The sequence below is a fragment of the Lemur catta genome, chromosome 13 (genome assembly GCF_020740605.2).
Source record: "Lemur catta isolate mLemCat1 chromosome 13, mLemCat1.pri, whole genome shotgun sequence".
Lineage (NCBI taxonomy): Eukaryota > Metazoa > Chordata > Mammalia > Primates > Lemuridae > Lemur > Lemur catta.
This window is the reverse complement of record NC_059140.1, coordinates 81,626,554-81,648,067: the sequence shown is the minus strand read 5'-3', so window position 1 is coordinate 81,648,067 and position 21,514 is coordinate 81,626,554. Positions and strand designations below refer to the sequence as shown.

Here is a 21,514-nt window from a genome sequence, read left to right as displayed (position 1 = left end):
AGCACAATTCACCTTAATCTTTTACACTAGTGACTGTTATTTAGACCCACAAAATAAATCAAATTTTCACAAATCACCCATTAATTTGACTTCAACTGAGCAACAAGTTAGGATCTTAAGCATTCTGACAACATACTGATAAAATAAATGTTAAATTTATAATTCTGATCCATACTTTATAATGCTCTGACTCACCAGGTGGTTGGTCCTGACTTATGTTTAATTTGGGTTCACTTCCCAAGTGTGAATCTGACTTTGGTTTCGGTTTCAAGGAAGGGAAGAATTTCATCATCAACTCAGATGGAGGAGGAGGACTTCTGCTCCTCCTGGACTTGTTCAAGTCTTCTCCCTTCTTGACTGGTGCAACTTTCCGTTTTACTGTTCTGTCCAGGACACATATTTCACTCTTATTACGGTAGTGTGTCTCGGGCATTCCACAAATGCCTTCATCCTTAATAACATCATGTTGACATGAATTCTCTTCAAGGTCAGTCCAAGTTCTTTCATCTTCAAAGTCGATTTTACTCATACTTAGAGATGAGGATCTTCTTGAGGACTCAGACACTTTATGTTTTATGCTTTCTGTTATGACAGACTCATCACTACTATAATCTTTATCAGACAAATCCAGATCAACATCTCTTCTTTTATCTTCTTGAGTCCTGGTGTCCCTAAAAGGCCCCCTGCCATTGCAGACTTGTGGACTATCCTCTCTGCTGCTGAAACCCCTTTCTCTATCCTCAGTCAATGGTTTTATGGTAACATCAAGCTGCTCCTCAGAGTCGGTGCTACTGTCACTGTTTGTAACACCTTCATCATCGCTTGCATTCCACCGAGTCTGATTTTCAGAAGTACTCTTTTGGAAGGCTTTCCTATTGATTTCACAAGACTGCTCCCTCAATGTGTCAGGTAAGGACACTGAGCCAACCTGTTTGGGGGTGACCTCACACTCACGCTTACTCTCACGTGCAGTATGCGCCAGCTCCTCACTGCGGTTACACTGAATTATGGGATCTGCCAGATTTGTCTTCTCCTGCTGCACAGCTTTGACAGGGGTGGAAGACATTCGGTGACCTCTGCAGATCTGCTGGTCCCTTTCTAAGATTTTCAGCACAAATGAGGAATTACTAGAAAATGATATTTCATCAGCAGCTTTTTCTAAAAACAAAAATTCATCTAATTCCAAATTTTCCTTTTCTTTTTCTCGTTCCCACTTCTCTAACTTTTTCTGAAGAGAAACGTCAAGAGAAGATTCCACCTCTTTCATGGTCTCACTTCTCGAGCTCTTAGAAGACACACAGCTGACAGCCCCTGTTGAAAGAGGAAGCCTGTCTTTACTTTGTGTCTTATTCCACACTTTGCAACCAGTATCACAAGGTTTTATATACTCGGGTACATTTTCTTTATCATTAGATTCAACTTTTTTTTCTAATTTGATCTGGTCTCTAAACTGCCCATCAAATTTCTTCGAGGTCTGTATTTTCACTGCTGACGGAGAAAAATTTTTCCTATTATTGCTCTTAAGCACTTTTGGCTTCTGACTGAGGGTGACAGGACTACTCTTGGTTCTAGATTTATTGTCCTTTTGAACAGTAGGGTGCTCTGCACACAGTTCTTTATTTATAAGAGCAGTTTTCCGCTGGAGTTGTTGTCTGTCTATTTTAAACAGAGGTTGGTCCTCTGAAGTGCTCTGGTTAGTCACTAGTTTGCTTTCTTTTCCTTTTTGAAACTTAGATTTCGCATTAGTAAATCTAGCTAAACCTTCTCCTCGTTTCAAGAATGGTTGTTTTGGTTTTACTTTGATTAGCAATGGTCCTTCTGCATCCTAAAATAAAAGGACATTATTTGAATTAATTCTGGTGTATCCAAGTAATCTCAAAGCTATTTTTAAAGCAAATTACAAATAAATCTCTAAAGCCTTAGAATAACTTAATTAAAATAGTGCAAATGCTAACCCTTAGCTGTTTTTGTTTCAGTTCTTGTTCTTCCAACCGAATTTGTTCTTCTAAGTAGTCTTCAAATGTCTGTTTCTGTTCTCTGATAGCAGCTTTAATGGGCCTAATCATAAAAACAATTATTTAACATGCAAATCATAATGTGTGAATATTTTACACTTAGTGTACCTGATATAGACACCCTTGACAATACTGAGAACTAACCTTTTACAAAATCAGGGACTTCCTTTGAGAATCTAACAAAAGCTACAATCCCCCACCATGCCCGAAATACAGAAATACACAACACTCTGCACATGATTGAGGGGTCCTCAAGAACGCTTCTGAAGTCTATCTACTAACTGTAGATTAATTTTTGGAGTAACATGCTTATTATGTAACTTGAAAATATATTTCAAAAATAGTTCATTAAGTATGCATACATTTTTTATTTTTTTTTTGAGACAGAGTCTCACTTTATTGCCCAGGCTAGAGTGAGTGCCGTGGCGTCAGCCTAGCTCACAGCAACCTCAAACTCCTGGGCTTAAGCGATCCTACTGTCTCAGCCTCCCGAGTAGCCGGGACTACAGGCATGCGCCACCATGCCTGGCTAATTTTTATGTATATATTTTTAGTTGGCCAGATAATTTCTTTCTATTTTTAGTAGAGACGGGGTCTCACTCTTGCTCAGGCTGGTCTCGAACTCCTGAGCTCAAACGATCCGCCCACCTTGGCCTCCCAAAGTGCTAGGATTACAGGCGTGAGCCACCGCACCCGGCCATATGCATGCATTTTTTAAATTAAGAAAGGTCTTTACAGTGGAAGTAGAGCAACTATCAGAAATGTTGTTTCATCCATACCATTACATTAAAATATTTCAAATGTATAATAAAATAACAAACTATTTAAAAGATGAAGTACTTTATTTTTGCCATAACATTTTTAAATTCCATAACTAAACTAACTATTCAATTATAATTTATAAATGACACCAAATGTGAGACTCCAATACTTAATTTTTCTCTTCTCCAAAATAGGATTCAACTATTTGAGAGAAGATTAATTTTATACAGATGCTTCTCTTAAATGAAAAAAGTTTACTCAGTTCTTCCAATACAATGTCAAAGCTACTTTGATGTACCTCCTAACCTCTTTCTTTTGCCAACAGTATGTGATAAGTTGTATCTTCAACCTTATACTTAAAAGCATATTCAAGCGGTTGATTAGTGACAACATGGTATATTTTAAAAAAGCATATTCAAGCAAAAACAAAGCATGGATCTTTCAAACAAAGAAAGTACTCAATAATAAAGACTACATATTATAGTAAACTGTCACAGTTCTTATTCCTTTCAACATGAACAATACCTTTCTTCGATATTAACCACTTCTGAGGAATCACCAACTTTTTTTAAGTTCATATCATTTCCTTCCTGAATTTGTTCCGTCATTTTCTCCCAACATGATAAAATACCTTCTCCTAGTATAAAAATCAGGAAGAATTTAGTTTAAAAAAAACAGATTAAAGTCTTAAAACATGAGAATTTTACAAGTTACCATGCTAAAAAGAATTTTAATTAAAAGTAAAGTATGCCAAAGATTTGAGAATACTCAAGGATTTCTTTAATATGATACAGAGAAACCACCAAACCCAATTAAGACACTTGACATTCTTCAAAAGTTAGTGAAAAACAAAAGTGTGGGCTCTTCTAGTATAAAAAAGACTAAAGAGGTAACCAAGCATCATGCATGAATTTGACTGGATATGCATGAACTTGATTGGATTCTGGTTTTTTAAAAAAACACCTTTAAAAAACATTTTTGGAATTTCAAAATGGACTTGAATACTAAGGAATTATTATTAATTTCCTCAGGTATGACAATGGAATTGTGGATATATAGATGAATGCCATAATTTTTACTTGATGCATACTGAAACAATTGGAATGAAGTAGCATGATGCCTACATGTTACTTTCCGTGAAATGGTTTACCAAATTATACACATACAGATATATAGGTACAGATATAGATATAAATACAGATATATACACACATACATATATTGAAAAAGTAAATAGGGCAAAAGTAAATAGTGGGTATATTAGAAATCATTGCAGTGGTCTTTCAACTTTTCTGGATATTTAAAGTTTTCCAAAATAAAAAGTTAGGAAGTATATTGTATAAAAAAAAGAAAAAGACATTTGAGCTTTCCATATCAAGGAATTAACTCTAAATTAGAAATAGGGCATTATGCACAAAGGTGCCCAATCCTAAATAGTAAGTATAGAAATCTTTTGTTATATTATTCACATTTTCCTATAATTTAACTCAAAGGAGCACATTCATGAAAACATCATTAAAATTAAAAATTAAATTAAATTCTTAAAATACTGGAAACAATTTTGTCCTATTACAAGGAACATAAAATACTAATATTTCATGGCTAGCATAATGACAATCACTAAAATTATGGTTATGAAGACTACAGAACATGCTAATAAGAATTTTTCATGTTGAGTAGGAAAAGGACAGAATATTATTATACAAAATTTTATAATTACAACAATGTAAAAAAACGGGGAGGGGGGCGGCGGCTTGGAAGAATGAGGCAGGAACAGGACTGAAAGAATAGACTAGAAAAAAATACCCCCACAATGCCCAGTGCGCTCCATGAGTTCACAGCATCGAACACTGGGCACCAGGTCTCTGGCAGGGACATGCTGGGTGCTAAGAATACAGAAGGGCAGTGAAGACAACCCAAGTGTCTGGGTTAGAGGGGATTTCTTTTAGGAGTAATTAACTCCCGTCACCAATCTATTTCTCACATTTCTCATCTCACCAGGTCCCCCACCACCACCACCACCACCACCACACACATTTTTAAATTAACCCCAAGCTGTTTCTAAGCTCTCAAAGAAAAATGGTACATGCAGAAGTCGCTGCCTCCCTTTCTGAAGACCCATGGTACCATACAAGGTTTGAAGTTAACATAAGCATGGCAATTATTCTTAGAAAGTCAAACCCTAGTCCAGTTTTGGGTCCAAGCCAAACTCAGCAGCTCTGTGGCATGTGGGACCTTATAATTAAAGCTACAGGAGACAGGAAAAAAACAAAATGCAGAAGGAGCCAGGCACAGTGGTGAACACCTGTAGTCCCAGCTACTTGGGAAGCTGAAGGAGGAGGACTGCTTGAATGCAGGAGTTCAAGTCCAGCCTGGGCAACATACCAAGACCCTGTCTCCAAGAAAATACAAAAAAAAAACAAACAAAAAAACAAAATAAAAAAAAAAAAACACAAAAACCAATACAAAATAACATAAAATAAAAAACACGCAGAAAGGCCTTCTCGTGTCTTACTTTAACATGGTAACATGGTTAGTCAAACACAAGAAAGAAACAGAAGTAATTCACCTGAAGGATGGTTATGGTTTTCTTCCTTCAAATCATTTTTTTTCACAAGTGCTTCTTGATACTGTGCGCTTTTTGAAGTTAAGACAAAATCTTGCTGAGTAGTTCTACAGAAATTGTTTTGTTCATCGGATAAAATACTGGAAGAGTGTGTTTTCTCTTGGGTTTGATTCGGGAAGACAGACGGTGGTGAGAAGGGCGTGGCTCGCTCTCCTGTCCCCGAACTTGCTGGAGATGCCTGCTTCTGATCATCAGGCAGGAAAGTCAAACCTTGCAATTAAGAAAATCAACAAAGCTGATCACATCCTTCCACATTTTCTCTTCTCTACCCATTAGTAACCCCACCCCCCTAGTCTTCCCCACAATGATAAAAGTATTTTTTTTCTCCTTATCAGGAAGCAGTGTTTAACAAAATCATGAAACTCTCAAATTCCAAAATGAACTTCATATAATTTTAAGTAAGGGCATATTTAGACTCAACTTTCTGTGCAGACAGCATGGGCACAGCAGAGCCGCAGCACCACCTGACTCCAGAAGGCCATTCCTGTTCCATCTGTGAGGACACGCAGGTGTCAGCTCTGCAGCCCTGTGACTGGCGCATTAGACACAGAGCACCAATGCAGATTATGATGCTAACCATGTTGTTGTTCCCTAATAACCAATAACTGCCCTTTACACTTCATTGAGTGGTGGAATTATGGGTGACTTTTTCTTTTTGCATTTTTCTTTAATTTCTAAGTTTTCTGTATTACTTTCTGTTTCTTAAGTCTCTGCTTTTGAAACAATGCAATAAACACAGAAGCTGCTCCTTCTATCCCTCTCAAAACCACACTTCTCAGGGGGCCCTGCTGCCAGCCCTCAGCTTTCCCAGGTTGTCTAGTCTAAATTTGGAAGTGAAGACACGATGGGAAATGATTTATACAACAGCCACTGCCACCTGTCACTCATCTACCTCACCCCAGCCCAAAAATAAAACGAGAAAATCAGGCAGCGCCTCACTGAACACCAGCTTCAACCTCCCGTCCTTCACAGCAACACCTTCCCCCACGTAAATATTTTTGACCAACAGTCATCCCACTTCAGCCTGAAGAAGACTTTGATGAAGCACTGTTCTCGAAGTGTGGTCTATATGCTCTTGCAGGTCTCCAAGACTTTTTCAGGGCATCCACCAGGACAAAATTATTTTCACAGAATACGCACTGATGGTGCAAAAGCAAAATGGAAAACTGCTGGAGCCTCTGCTCAAAGCTGGACAGCAGCACCTGAGTCCTTGCAGTCACTGTATTTGTCACCACCATGCACTCATAGTTTAAAAAAAGTTTTACTTAAGAATGTCCTAGGCTGGGCGCGGTGGCTCACGCCTGTAATCCTAGCCCTCTGGGAGGCCGAGGCAGGTGGATTGCTCGAGGTCAGGAGTTCGAGACCAGCCTGAACAAGAGCGAGACCCCGTCTCTACTAAAAAATAGAAAGAAATTATACAGACAACTAAAAGTATATATAGAAAAATTAGCCGGGCATGGTGGCACCTGCCTGTAGTCCCAGCTACTCGGGAGGCTGAGGCAGGAGGATCGCTTAAGCCCAGGAGTTTGAGGTTGCTGTGAGCTAGGCTGACGCCACGGCACTCACTCTAGCCTGGGCAACAACGTGAGACTCTGTCTCAAAAAAAAAAAAAAAAAAAAAAAGAATGTCCTAATAAAATAGCAAAAATTATTAATTTTATTAAACCTCAACCATTAAGCACATATATTTTGAACATTTTATCAGACAAAATGGGAAGTATGCACAATTTACTTCTGCGGCAAACCAAGATATGGCTGTGCCGTTAACTGCAAACACAACTAGCTGCTTCTTTTAAGGAACACCATTTTTACTTGAATGAATGAATGACAAATTATGATTATTTCAATGTGGGTATCTGGCAGACATTTTCTTAAAAAAGAAACAAGTGAGCCAGTCACTTCAAAGAAAACAACTGACGGTATTTGTTGCCAATGATAAAATTTGACCTTTCAAATAAAAATTTGCATTTTGGAGAACAAATCCACTACCATGAGCTTAAAAGCTTAACAATTCCTTAAGGTTTTCAAGATGTGACTGGTGATGATACTGAGTGTAGCACGTTAACATTTTCAAGACATACATAATTTAGTGAACCACTATTTTCCAAATCACCAGTGTACTAGAACATGCATCATAAAAAATCCACTCAAAATGTCAAGATATTCAATATATTTTAATGTATTAATTATATATTTAATTATTAAATATATTCAATGTAATAGAGTACATAGTCAAAGTTCATTAATATGGTTTCAGATTCAATAACTACTAAGAAATGACTACCTGTTGAGTCAAGGTATAATATCAAAGAAGAATAACCACAATTACTAAAAGGCTACTAAAATACTCCTCTTTTTTCCCATTATGTATATACCCATGTGAAGCTGGAATTTTTCACATACCAAACAATATAATTCAAGAGACTGAATGCAAAAGTAGATATGAGAAGTGGCTGACTTATTATAAGCCAGAAGTTAGAAACTTTCAAATATAAAAACAATGTCATTTTTCTCACTGACTTTTGTTTCTGAAAAGATTTTTCATTTAAAAATGTTACAGTAACATATATTTGGTTTATTATTTTAAATGAATTAGTCTTTAAATGTCTGTTTTAATTTCTTTTTTTTTTTTTGAGACAGAGTCTCACTCTGTTGCCCAGGCTAGAGTGAGTGCCGTGGCGTCAGCCTAGCTCACAGCAACCTCAAACTCCTGGGCTTAAGCGATCCTCCTGCCTCAGCCTCCCAAGTAGCTGGGACTACAGACATGCGCCACCATGCCCGGCTAATTTTTTTTTGTATATATATTTTTAGTTGGCCAGATAATTTATTTCTATTTTTAGTAGAGACGGGGTCTCACTCTTGCTCAGGCTGGTCTCGAACTCCTGACCTCGAGCGATCCACCCGCCTCGGCCTCCCAGAGTGCTAGGATTACAGGCGTGAGCCACCACGCCCGGCCTGTTTTAATTTCTAATGCAGTAAATTACTGATAAATATAGCCATATAACAAAAGTTCTTCGAGGTCCTCAATAATTTAAGAGTGCTAAGGGGCCCTGAGACCAAAAAGTTTGGAAAACACTGCCCCAAAGCAAACTGCCCCATGACTGAATGGGGCTAGTCCTATATTAATAGCTTTGAAATCTGCTTCCCTGTCATTCTGCCATAATGTTGGTTCTACTTTAAGTATCACGGCTATTATTCAAGTGTCTTGATTACTCTTCTTATGTATTCCATAAGGAAACTTCAAACCATTCAACTATTTTAAGATACATACCACGTTCTCTATCCTAACCAAGATAAATATATCCAAATTTCCTAAGCCATTCTTTACTTGCAATTTCTCATGACCACGACCTACCCCACCCCTGCACCCAGCCACACTTTGCACACTCGTTTGCCAGTGTCTTTTCTTCCTTGTATTCTCAATGACCAGCACAATCTCTGAACAGAACAGGCACTTTCCTGAATCAGTAAATATCTCTTAAAAAGCAGCACCAAAAAGCAAACACACTGCTCTAGCTCATGGTTTTTCAAACTGTGGGACAGAATCCATTAGTAATTTTATCATCAGATGCAACAAGTCATGACTGGCATTTTTTAAAATGACAGAATTAAAATAAACAAAATAGAAAATATCCTTACTACATGCCATGAACACCAATAAGGACTGATAATATGAAATTTCTTTGTCATTGTAAGTCATGATTTTAAATATTTTTGTTACTATCAAGTGTGGGAAAAAAAACTTTCAAACCACTGCTACAGATCACATTTCAACAGTTTTTTGCCCTGATTAGTACGTGATGCTTTCTGTTAACTGATGCAGCATCCAACAGAACACTGTCACCTACTTCCACAGAATGTATGTTTGGTGTGGCTCTCAGCTGAACGGAGCGGCCCCTACACATATTTACCTTTATGATGCCAAACAATTTTCATTCATCAGGCAGGGGTGGATACCAGTAGCTCTAGGCCACATTTGGCTATCCTTCCACAGGGCTTTTTTTTTTTTTTTTCCCCCCAAAAAAACAAACATGAATGCCTTTAAGTAAGGCAGGCACACTTCAGAATGCCACAGCTCCTACCTGTCCCAGTTATATTAATATTACAACACCACCACTTCACACATCCCTGCTTGGCCCCTTAAGAAATTGGAGTTTATAGCATATAACAGAGGAATGACAGAAATGACCTGTCAAACTACAGGGGAGAAATACACGTAACTGTTTCTCATGGGACTGAGGCCCTGTGTGGGCCAAGCGTACCTGGAAGTGTGTGCTGTCCAGACACCATGGTAAGCAGTTTCTCTTGCTCTTCCATGAGTCTTTGCAGTTGCTCTAACTGTTGCCTCTTCAGTTGTTCCTGCTTCTTCTGCTGTACTTCCTTCAGCTTTTTAAATGTAAAATTAACTTTATTAAACCAATTTCACATTTCTCACGGACTCTTGCTTCATACATTTTTCTTAATCCCTCCACCTCCCTTCTCATATCTTCCCTGATAAAAAGTTTCAGAGAGAGATCCGTAAGTAACAAATCTGCCTTTAAAACTCTAAAATCCACTCCCTGAAGGCGCCCGATCTTTTCTCACCTCAGAAGCTAAGCAGGGTTGGTCCTCGATAGTATTTGGATAGGAGACAACCTGGGAATACAGGGTGCTGTAGGCTTTTTTTTTAATTCTAACAAAAAAAACCTCTGAAATCCAATTCCTGGGACAGTCCGCACCCCAGGGCCATAGCACAGGCCAGCAGCAGCCATGACCCCGACATGCCCAGTCGCAAATGGCGGACCCACCTCCGGGCCAGCAGTGTTAAATTAAAAATAAATAAATAAATAAAATAAAATCCAATTCCTTATGAAGGAAATTATATCAACTATCTCAACTAAGAAACAGAAAAAGCTATATTAATCCTTTGATTCTTAAAAAAGGATGGATCAGTACATCAACTTTTTCCCTCTAATACTTGATCAATCATTTCTAACCTAGTTTTACCAATGAGGTAGCAACTTAAAGATATAAATTTACATACTAAACACATTTTAATGGTTCACATTAGACAAAAGGCAAAATCTGGCATTTTGAGGAGCTTAGAATAAAGGAAACAAACAAGAGGACCTGGAACCGATGACTTTACTACATAAAGAGAAACCTGCAATAACACGAATACACAGGCCAAATCCTACTGTACCTGTTCAAGTTTTTTAAAAAGTGGGTCTTTGTAAGCCACTTTGAATTCATCTGCAGGATCCAGGATAACGTTAAGCTTATCATCTTCCTGGTGTCCAGGAGCATCCTGACGTGCTGCTATTTGTGGTCCCTTTCTAATTAATGGAAAGACTGTATGGGTTTCAGATTTATCTGACTGTAGTTTGTAAGGGCTGTTAGACTCCAACCTCTGTTCTTCAGGAAGTGAATCTTCTTCACTTATAAAGCTGAAGCTACTAGAAAAACGTGTGGCTTTAATAGGAAAGCTGGCAGAAACGTCCGCAGCTGCTCGCTTTTCTTCATCTGCTTCCAATATAGGAAATTCACGATTTAATATGACCCCAGCCCGGGAAGGATTGGCCATCCACTGGGCTAAGAAGTTCTGCCCACTGTTTAACTCGGAAGAGGCTGGCATCAGGAACATTTTAGTCCAATGATACTATTATATTTAAATAAAGTACAAGCTAGAAGAGCTATCGATTTCCAACACCTGTAGACAAAGACAGCCAACAAAAAGTATTAGTTAAAGCTATTAGATGTTCTACCCAAAATGAGCCCAAACCTCAACCCAGCAGGAAAATTTACTCAGTATTTCACATACAGCATAAAAATTTACTCAATATTTCATACATACAAGACTTTACCAGCAAAGCAATTGAGCACTAAGATACATGGGGGTTTTTTTGAGTCTTAAAAATTATAAGGTGGGAACCCAAAAAGTATGTATAGGACAGATGTGGTTAGTGCAAAACTTAGGCTTGTAAAACAATAGCCGCAGGAGTGCAGAGAGTCCCCAGACATTGTAAATGGAACAGACAGCTGCAGCCAGCATCCCTCCCCCCTCCCCCACCCACCACAGGGATGAAGTCTAATCCCTCCTCCTCGCTCCCCTGGTAAGGACGACTCTGGAGCTCAAAGATAGATGTGACTGGGGCAGGGGTCCTAGGAACTGGTTGTTTAAAAAAGAATTTATTACAAGCAGCTGTTGTGGCCCACTTACTTACTCACCCCCGTAAAAACCCAAAGCTCTCCCCTTTTCTCTTGTGGATGCTTTTTCACCTCCACTCATCTGCACCCAGATGCTTAAAATAAATGGCATTTTGCTGCACATGAGGCTTCATGTGTCTCTCTCTTGGCTATGGACCTAATAAAAATATCCAAATTGAGTGTATCGAAAACCTAAGATCCCTTCTGGTTGAATCATTCAATTATTCATGATTTTATACAAGTGCTACATCAGTCGAACTAAACTACGGGACCTAAAACACCTTTCTAAGGTGTTTTTGTTGTTAACAACAACAAGAAAAAAAAAATCCACCATTCATTAATGTCAGATATTACCCACACTAAGCACTTTCCTGCTTCTGGTCCTAGTCTGGCATTGCCTCTTTGCCCAACTGGGGAACCGGTTTTTTCCCTAGTTCCAGAACAAAAGTCACTACCACCACCCGCAGCTTTTCCTGCCACATGTTTCCTCTGTCCCTTCCTCCCCCGTCTAACCCCTCATCCACCAGGCAGCCCCTCATTTGTATTCCTAGGGGTAATATAGTGACATCACTCTTTTAGCATCTATCTCATTATGAATGGTATTTTGCTTCCATGTTCATACTCTGCCAACTTGTGGAGATCCTTTAAAATACCTGTATATTCACTACTGCCTAGCACCGTGCCTAACAGATAGGATAAACATGATAAATGTTTGTTAAAATTAAGTTAAAATAAATCAGAAGTACTCCCGTGTTTATTGCAGCGCTATTCACAATAGCCAAGATTTGAAATCAACCTAAGTGGATGAATGGATAAAAAAATGTGGTGCATAAACACAATGGAATACTATTCAGTCATAAGAAAGAATGAAATCCTGTCATTTCCAACAGCATGGATAGAACTGGAGAATATTATGTTAAGTGAAACAAGCCAAGCACAGAAAGACAAATCTCAAGTATTCTCACTCATACGTGGGAGCTAAATATTAAAATAATTGATCTCTTGGAGACAGAGTAGAATAATGGTTACCAGAGGCCAGGAAGGGTAGCAGGGAGGGGGGATAAAGTGGGGATGGTTAATGGGTACAAAAATATAGTTAGATAATTAGATGGAATGAACAATATTTTGTAGCACAACAAAGTGACTACAGTCAACAATAAAGGTATACTTTAAAATAACTAAAAGAGTGGAATTGGAATGTTCATAACACAAAGAAATGATAAATGCTTGAGGTGATGGATACTCCAATTGCCCTGATTTGATCATTACATATTGTATGCCTGTATCAAAACATCACATATACCCTATAAATATATACATTCTGTACCCTTAATTAAAAATAGAAAATTGTAAAATAAAATTAAAAAATAAATCAGAACTAAGGTTAAATTGAAAATACATTCTATACTATAAAGCATTCTTTGTGTTCAATGTTTAACAATAAAAATTACATTGACTCATACCATAAGATATCCACTCTATGAATTACAAGACTTTAAAATAACCAAACTCCTAGTGTAACTTTGTCACTGTGTGATAGATATACTTAAATAGGACATCACAGAGAAGCTAAGCTCTTCCCCTTTGTATGTCTGATTTCACTCAGCTAACATTTATTGAGTTCTTACTCTGTGCCAGATATTGTTTTAAGGCCCTGGGTACATAGTTCATCAATCAGAGTCTTGTTGGGAAAATACACATATACACACACAAGTAAATTATACAGTATGTTAAATAGTAATAAACGCTAAGCAGAAAAAATAAAAGCTATATGGGGGAAGGAGGTTGCAAGTGTAGAGAGGGCAGACAGGGAGGCCTCATCTAGAGGGTAAAATTAAGGACCAGACAGAGTAGAAGGTGCAAGTTGTGCAGCTATCAAGAGTGAAGACTTAGCTGCCCTGACTTCCTAACTGTCATTAGCAGGATGACCCCCCCCCCCCACCAACACCCCATTCCTCCAGAAACCCCTTTCTCAAAGCCTCTTTACCACTATCTGCCTTGAATTCTCCAGGAGTAATCTCTTTATGTTTAAATCTACCTTATCACTCACCACAAGAAGCCCTAGGCTCCAGGGCCACCCTTCATCTCTTACGCTCTAATCCCCCTGCCTCAGTCTGCCTCCACCTCCCAAGCATCCCCAGCATAAGAACACTCACTGTCCAGCATCAGCAAAATCCCTATTATCCTCAACCTCTTCTTGGAGCATTCCCTCACCTTCTGAGAACATTTGTTCCTATGGGGCCCATATCCTTGAACCATTGGGCCTGGGGGTAGAACATGTGTTCTTACTCTTCTTTTCTCTTTCTATTCTCTCTCCCTCCACCATAAAAAACAATTTGGAATCTCATATGACCAGACTATAAAACCTACTACCCTCCTTTCTTGTCTACAAAAAATGGTTGCCACAGGCAACAACATGGATGAGTAATGATGAGTGAAAATGAGACAGAAACATACACTACATGTTTCCATTTATATGAAGTTCAAGAACAGGCAAAATAAATGCATAGTTATAGAAGTCAGACCAGTTATCCAGGAAGATGGGGGCTGTATTGACCATGTGAAAGTTGATCATACAAATTATATTATTTTTGTTATAACCAACTAAAACAGTCAAGAAGCCAGGGGTGAAAAACACTCGGGACACATAACATTGCTCCAAGAATGAAATTCTCTGCAAGTGTGGCTGCTGAAACTGCCTGTTAGAAACTGAGACCAGTTTTACCTCTCACTACTGAGATAACTTGCTGCAACTCTAGGACTGCTTTAGCCCACCGCTTTCACCCATCAAACTTGCCAGCTCCCTAGAACCTTACTAGTGCTAATGAACTTTCTCAAAGAGCCCTATGTAACATTTCTCTTTTTTATAAAACCTCCAACCTGTCTTTGTTTTCTAGACCTACTGAAGACCACTTGCACATATGCCCAAACTTAAATTCTTTCTTCCCAAATAAAATGCTAAATGTAGCCGGGCGTGGTGGTTCACACCTGTAATCCTAGCACTCTGGGAGGCCAAGGCGGGAGGATCATCAAGGTCAGGAGTTTGAGACCAGCCTGAACAACAGCGAGACCCCGTCTCTACTAAAAATAGAAAGAAATTAGGTGGACAACTAAAAGTATATAGAAAAAAAATGAACAGGGCATGGTGGCACATGCCTGTAGTCCCAACTACCTGGGAGGCTGAGGCAGGAGGATCGCTTGAGCCCAGGAGTTTGAGGTTGCTGTGAGCTAGGCTGACGCTACGGCACTCTAGCCTGGGCAACAGAGCGAGACTCTGTCTCAAAAAAAAAAAAAAAAATGCTAAATGTAGAGATTTGTCCTACAATTTTATTTTGCCTTCCACAAATGGGAAGCTCAATACATGGGGTGTACACATTTGGCTGTACTCTTAAGATTAGCACGCTTTACTGGATATCTGTTATTTATGAATAATTTTTTAAAATCTGTTATAATCAAACTAATTCTAACTGTATTGGAGATGGAAACCTATCTAAAAATGTAATGACTTTTCTTCAAAATCAACCAGATAAACTTGCTTAAATTTCAATGACCTTACCAAGCAATCTTTTGAAATCTACATTTAGAAAGGAGACAAAATACAAGGTCATTTCATAACATAGAAAAGTATTAAAGAAAAATTCCCTACTAGACTGACAAATGCAAGTACCCTTGTGGTGCTACATTAAGACATTTCTCCCCAAACCTCCACTCAAAAAAAAAAAAAAAATCCTCTATATTTTCATTTCAATTTCATGACCGTGATCCTAAAAGTATATTTAATGTCGGCAAAAAGTATAAAAACTGTTTCACATGAATCTGCTATTTATTACTGATACTAAGGTCTTGGTAAAGGGAGCACATACATAGCAAAATGCCTAGAAAAAACTAGTATGTGGACTCAGATTTTACAGATATCAAAATCTGAAGAACATCAGTGTATGAATACGTCAAACTCATCAAACTGTATGCATTAAACATGTGCCATTTTACTGCATATCAATTATACGTCAATAAAGCTGTTTGTAAAAATGTGACAGCCTTGAAACCTCCAAAGAGTGCTTTAAAGATTCTTTAAAGCAATCTGGAAAAGAGATAAATCCTCTGTACGGTGACGGGGAAAAGAGAATACAAACAGCAAATTCAAAGCCACCCTTAGACCATAAGAAGTAACTAGCTGGTTTGGGGGGTGAGTTGCCAGTCCCCCAAAATACAACACGTCCTTGAAAGCTACGAATCCGCACGAAGCTTCACGAGAGAAGCCCCTGGCGAGGCTGAGCGACGCGGGCTCTGACAGAGGACAGCGAGCCTCGCCGCCTCCCCGCCCCCGCTGCAGCGGACCGCTACTACCGCGCTTCTAACGGAAGCCTGAAGTCGGGCCGCAGCCCCGGCAGAGGCCCACCCGAGCGGCAGGCGCCTCAGGCCCTGCGGAGGACAAAGCGGCGCTAACGCGCGAGGCCGCTGGGCCGCAGTGGGCCGGCACCCCGCTCCCTCCGCGCCCGGCCGAGCCAGCCCCGAGTCCCGAGCGGGGCCCTCCCCGCGCACCGCCCCGGCCCACGCAGGTGCGGGGCGGCGGACAACGAGCTCCTCAGCTCCCTCAGCGCCCACGAATTACCGCTCTGCAGCGTCCCAGCCGCTCAGTATCTCGAGCCCACTCCGGAGTCGCGGCTGCATTTACAAATAAGCCGCCACACTCCTCGCCTCCCGTCGGAGACCCGCCCCCACGGCCAGGGCCCGCCCCCATTCCGAGGCCCCCGGGGAAGTGTAGTTCCCACCGGCCTCTTTGCGCTTAGGCGCGGGCGCCGCTGGGCCCAGGCAAACTACAACTCCCAGCGGCCATAGCGGCGACGTTGCCTGGGGGATTGACCGCGCGCCGCCTTCCGCCGGGGCGGCGGGCAAGTGGCTGCTTTTGGCGGGCGGCGTGGCGGGACGGGGAACGGTTACCCAGCGCGAACTTCCGTGGTGGGTCTAATCCTCGGCTCCTAACACCTTTGAAAACTAGGGGCGCCTAAGCGAGCAGTGGATCTACCTGTTCCCGGCAAAGCCAGGAGCATAGAGACTCAAAGCTCACGTAGAGACCGGCCGATGCTTTTGGAGGTTATTTTTGTTTTTAATCTTTGATTTCTGCTTTGGCTGGGTGTGAGTTAGTAAACGGGGAAAAAAAGGCCGTCTGCCACATTATTTCATAAGGCGAAGATGACCCTGAGAATTCACTCCAAGATAGTCATCGCTCTCTCAGATGGCTAATGGGTGGTTTCGCAGTGTGTCCATTAAATACTGCGACTGTGCTCGCTTCGGCAGCACATATCCTAAAATTGGGGCGATACAGACATTACCGTGGCCCCTGCGCAAGAAAAAAATAAGAAGGAAGGGAGGGAGGGAGGAAGGAAGCAATACTGCAACCATTTATTTTGAATACTGAAAGTGCAGAATTCAAGAAATGGTTTTTTAATGCCCACGGCCTTTTAATCTAGAAAGTTACAGCACCGCAAGTTACCATAGGGGATACGTATCTGGCTTCGTGTCGGTTTAATTAATCAACAGTAAACCAAGTAAAATTTTTAAAGAAATCTAATGAAGTGCCTGCCAATTATAGCAACCAGAATAGTAAGTTGAAACAAACTACCACTAATTAAAGACAAGTAAAAACATTTCACAGAAATTTGGTCCCCCAAAATCTGTTTTGCTTTCTATTTCAAAAACAGTCCTTCTTCCCTAAATCAAGGTTTTAGTTTTGCTGTTTTCAATTTTTTTAAATTTTCATTCTGGGTAAGGAAACCAAAGCTCAAGACTTCTAAGATGACACAACTGTCTAAGATGCTGGACAAGGGCACAACAATCTTCATCTTCGTTCATGATAATAGCCCTTTAGCTTGAAAGCATGCCCAAAAGTCTCATCATTTTTCTTAAAATGTGTGTCTTTGACGATAATTACAATATCCTCTACTTTTTGTGCCTTTTATATTTTTATTCTAGTATAGTATATACTAGATAAAACTATATATTTTTTATATTTTTATTCTAGTATAGTATTACATTGTTAATTGAAAAGATGAGTGGGTCTTTTACCACACTCCAGTCTTCATTGGCTGTTAAGTTAAAGTTCTAATACATAGTTTTCACCTGTAGCCCAGGTAATTCTCAAAACTGCCAACTAAGCTTGAAGGGTCCTCCACATCCATTACCAGGTGGAAGGGGTAGGTAGAGGGGAGGAACCTGCAGCTTCTACTCTGCCAGACAATAAAAGTTTCGACCTCATTAGCTGCTCTGATCCTTGTTGCATCTTCAGGTGTTGCCACAAAGAAACATTAGACTAACAGCTCCTACACAGGGGTTGTAGCCCCAAATTATCCAATATGATACAATCCTTTATGCTGTCATATAAGGCAGGAGAGCATTATCATGTGATGGTTAAAACCCAGACTTTGGAGTCAGGCAGGCCTAGAAAGAAACCCTAGCTTAGAAGTTTACAAGAGCTTTGTAGTCTTCAGCACTCAACCTTTCTGAAACCAGTCCTCTCATCTGCAAGATGGGGGTAATAATAATACCTCCTTCCTAGTATTGTCAAGAAGATTACATGAAAAGAAAGAATATATATATGAAACAGCACTACCCCTAGCACACAGCAAAAAGTCATTGAGCAGGAGGTGTTTTCATCTTTATGGTGACTTCATCTGTTGATGAACTCACTTTGTCTGCCAGAGCCCAGCTCTACTGGTCATGTCAAATGGTGTGTGAGATACAGAATAATACTTATGTTATTCCAAATTACTTAGTAATTATTTTAACAAAGTTGATCCTGAGTATGAAAGATATCTGGAGAATTGAGAACTTTTCATTGCTGGACTGGTGGTAGCAGTGACTGCTCTATCAGGAGAGGACAGAAGGGCAAGCTTGGCCAAGGGGCAATCCCCAAGGCTGGGTCATCCAGGGTAAAAAGAGTACCTGCAGTAAGTGGGGGAGATGCACTGAAATGCAAGTATCCAGCCTCTAGGCAAAGGCAAAAAAGCCAGTAGCCTATGTCACCTGTGGGAAGAGAGTGAGGCAGTTCCTCACCAAGGCCCCAAACCTCAGATTTCTAGAATTTTTAAAGAAGTTTTTAAGAACAATGTTGGATGCTGAAATAAATCTTTTTCTAAAATCTTGGCATTTTAATATGGATAAAACTATTGCTGGTACATTGGACTTGAAGCAAAAGATCATGGAAACCTGTGAGTCTACACAACAAAGGGATTATCACATCTACTACATTCTAGAATGCCTGACTGATGATGCTGAATAGACAATAAAGGAATTCTGGCTGGAATCTTTGCTATAGCAGCAGAGCAATACCATGATAGTTGTCACACCTGTGTTTTTGCTTTCTTGAAAATAACAATAGGGGGCCCACCTACCCTCCTCCCCAGGAGGACTCGGGTCCCACATGAAAAATAATTGTATTAAAAATTAAAAAGAAAAAAGAAAATAACAATAATTGATATCCTCGCATAATGGTCTGATGGTTCTTCAAGCATTCTATAGGTTTTTATACTATTACATATTTTTAAAGCAGCATTTTTCTTCTCACAAAGATAAAAATTATCAGTGGTTCACATATCCTAGAATTACATTAACTACAAAAGGCACAGCTATTCAAAAAACTTGTACATTTGTTCCACTGCCTATTCCTTTTTTTTTTTTTTTTTGAGACAGAGTCTTGCACTATTGCCCGGGCTAGAGTGAGTGCCATGGCGTCAGCCTAGCTCACAGCAACCTCAAACTCCTGGGCTTAAACAATCCTACTGCCTCAGCCTCCCGAGTAGCTGGGACTACAGGCATGCACCACCATGCCTGGCTAATTTTTTTCTATATAGATTTTTAGCTGTCCAAATCATTTCTTTCTATTTTTAGCAGAGATGGGGGGGGGTCTCACTCTTGCTCAGGCTGGTCTCGAACTCCTGAGCTTGAGCGATCCACCCGCCTCGGCCTCCCAGAGTGCTAGGATTACAGGCATGAGCCACCGCTCCCGGCCTACCTATTCCTTAATATTGAAACCATCTGTGTCAGGCACATGCTTCTGGAATGTTTAGTGGAATTTACCTGTGAAGCCATTTGATCCTGGGCTTTTCCTTTTTGGGTGGTTTTGATTACTGATTTTATCTCTTTATGTATATATCTATTCAGATTTTCTGTTTATTTCTAAGTTGTGGTAGTTTGTGTGTTTCTAGGAATTTATTCATTTCATCTAGGTTATCCAATTTGTTGATGTACAGTTTTTCATAGAGGATTCTCTTATCCTTTTTATTTTTGAAAGGTCAGTAGCATGTCCCCACTTTCATTTCTGATTTTAGTAATAAGTCGTCTTTGTTTTATTTCTTTGACAGTCTAGCTAAAGATATGTCAATTTTGTTGATCTTTTCGAAAAACAACTTTCGGTTTTACTGATTTTCTCTGTGGTTTTTCTACTCACCATTTCATTTATCTCTGCTCTTATTATTTTCTTCCTTCTGCTGACTTTGGATTTAGTTTGCTCTTCTTTTCCTAGCTCCTTAAGGTGTGAAGTTAGGTTGTTGATTTGGAATCTTCTTTCTTTTCTAATGTAGGCATTTACAACTATAAATTTCCCTTGAGTGCTTTTGGTGCATCCCATACATTTTGACATGTCATGTTTTTCTTTTCATTTATCTCAAAATATTTTCTAATTTTTCTTGTGACTTCTTCTTTGACCCATAGGTTAACTGTGTTTGTTTAATTTCCACATATTTGCTATTTTCCAGTTTTTCCTGTTATTGATTTTTAGCTTCATTCCATTGTGATCAGAGATGGTACTTTATATGATTTTGATTATTTTAAATCTACTGAGAATTGTTTTGTGGCCTAACATAAGGTCTATGTTCCTGGAATGTTCCATGTGCATTTAAAATGTGTATTCTGCCGCTGTGTGGACTATTCTGTATATGTCTGTTAGGTCTCATTGGTTTATAGTGTCTATTTCCTTATTAATTTTCCCTCTAGTTCTATCAGTTATTGAAAGTTGTATATTGAATAGCATCTCCAACTATTATTGTCCAACTGTCTATTTCTCCTTTAAATGCTGTCATTTTTTTCATATATTTTGAGCTCTGTTGTTAGGTGTGTATAAGCTTATGATTGTTCTATCTTCTTGTTATATTGACCCATTTATCAATATGCAATGTCCTTCTTTGTCTCTTGTAACAATTCTTGACTTAGAATCTATTACATTTTGCCTGATATTAGTATAGCCTCCCCAACTGTCTTTTGGTTACTATTTCCATGGAATATCTTCTTCTATCCTTTTGATTCAACCTATTTGTGTCTTTGTATCTAAAGTGAGTTTCCTGTAGACAGCATATAGGTAGATCATGGTTGTTGTTTTTTTTTTTTTTAATCCATTCTGCCAATCTCTGCCTTTTATTTGGAGAGTTTGACCTAATGTTTACATTTAAGCTAATTATAGCTAAGGATAGACTTAGTTCAGACATTATGCTATGATTTATATCGTTTTTGTTCCTCAATTCCTCCATTACTGCCTTCTTTTATGTTTATTTTTTGTTGTGTACCACTTTCTTTCCATGGCCATCATCTTTTTTATATATTTTTTATTTATTTTCTTTGTGGTTATCTTTGGGATTGCAATTATAATCTTAAGCTTATAACAATCTAGTTTGAATTAATACCAATTTAGCTAAAATAGCTTACAAAAGCTATGCTCCAGTATATCTCCATCCCTCCCCTTTAATGTGTTATTGTCACAAATTACATCTTTATACATTGTGTGTCCATTAACATAGCTTTATAATTATTGTTATACGTATTTGTCTATTATATAGGGAAAAAAGGAATTACAAAGCAAAAATATGATACTATTGGACTTTTTTGTTTTGTTTTAGAGATAGGGTCTCTGTCACCCAGGCTGGAGTGCAGTAGCA

General features: G+C 39.2%; 1 protein-coding gene across 4 annotated transcripts in view; it reads right to left on the bottom strand.

The window, feature by feature from the left end:
- The window catches only part of CENPJ (centromere protein J), a 35,308-nt gene extending 19,021 nt beyond the window's left edge, over positions 1-16,287 (bottom strand). For 2 of the 4 annotated variants that reach the window (XM_045567712.1, XM_045567713.1), the window contains exons 1-7: positions 16,201-16,287; positions 10,585-11,091; positions 9,665-9,788; positions 5,347-5,613; positions 3,303-3,414; positions 1,956-2,058; positions 196-1,825 (exon numbers count right to left, since the gene is read on the bottom strand). In XM_045567712.1, coding sequence (XP_045423668.1) covers positions 196-1,825; positions 1,956-2,058; positions 3,303-3,414; positions 5,347-5,613; positions 9,665-9,788; positions 10,585-11,025 — 2,677 coding nt within the window. In that variant the 5' untranslated portion in view covers positions 11,026-11,091; positions 16,201-16,287. Of the gene's footprint in view, positions 1-195; positions 1,826-1,955; positions 2,059-3,302; positions 3,415-5,346; positions 5,614-9,664; positions 9,789-10,584; positions 11,092-16,200 lie in introns of those variants that run through there. The other 2 variants (XM_045567714.1, XM_045567715.1) reach the window with 2 other exon arrangements.
- Between the last annotated feature and the right edge of the window lie 5,227 nt (positions 16,288-21,514).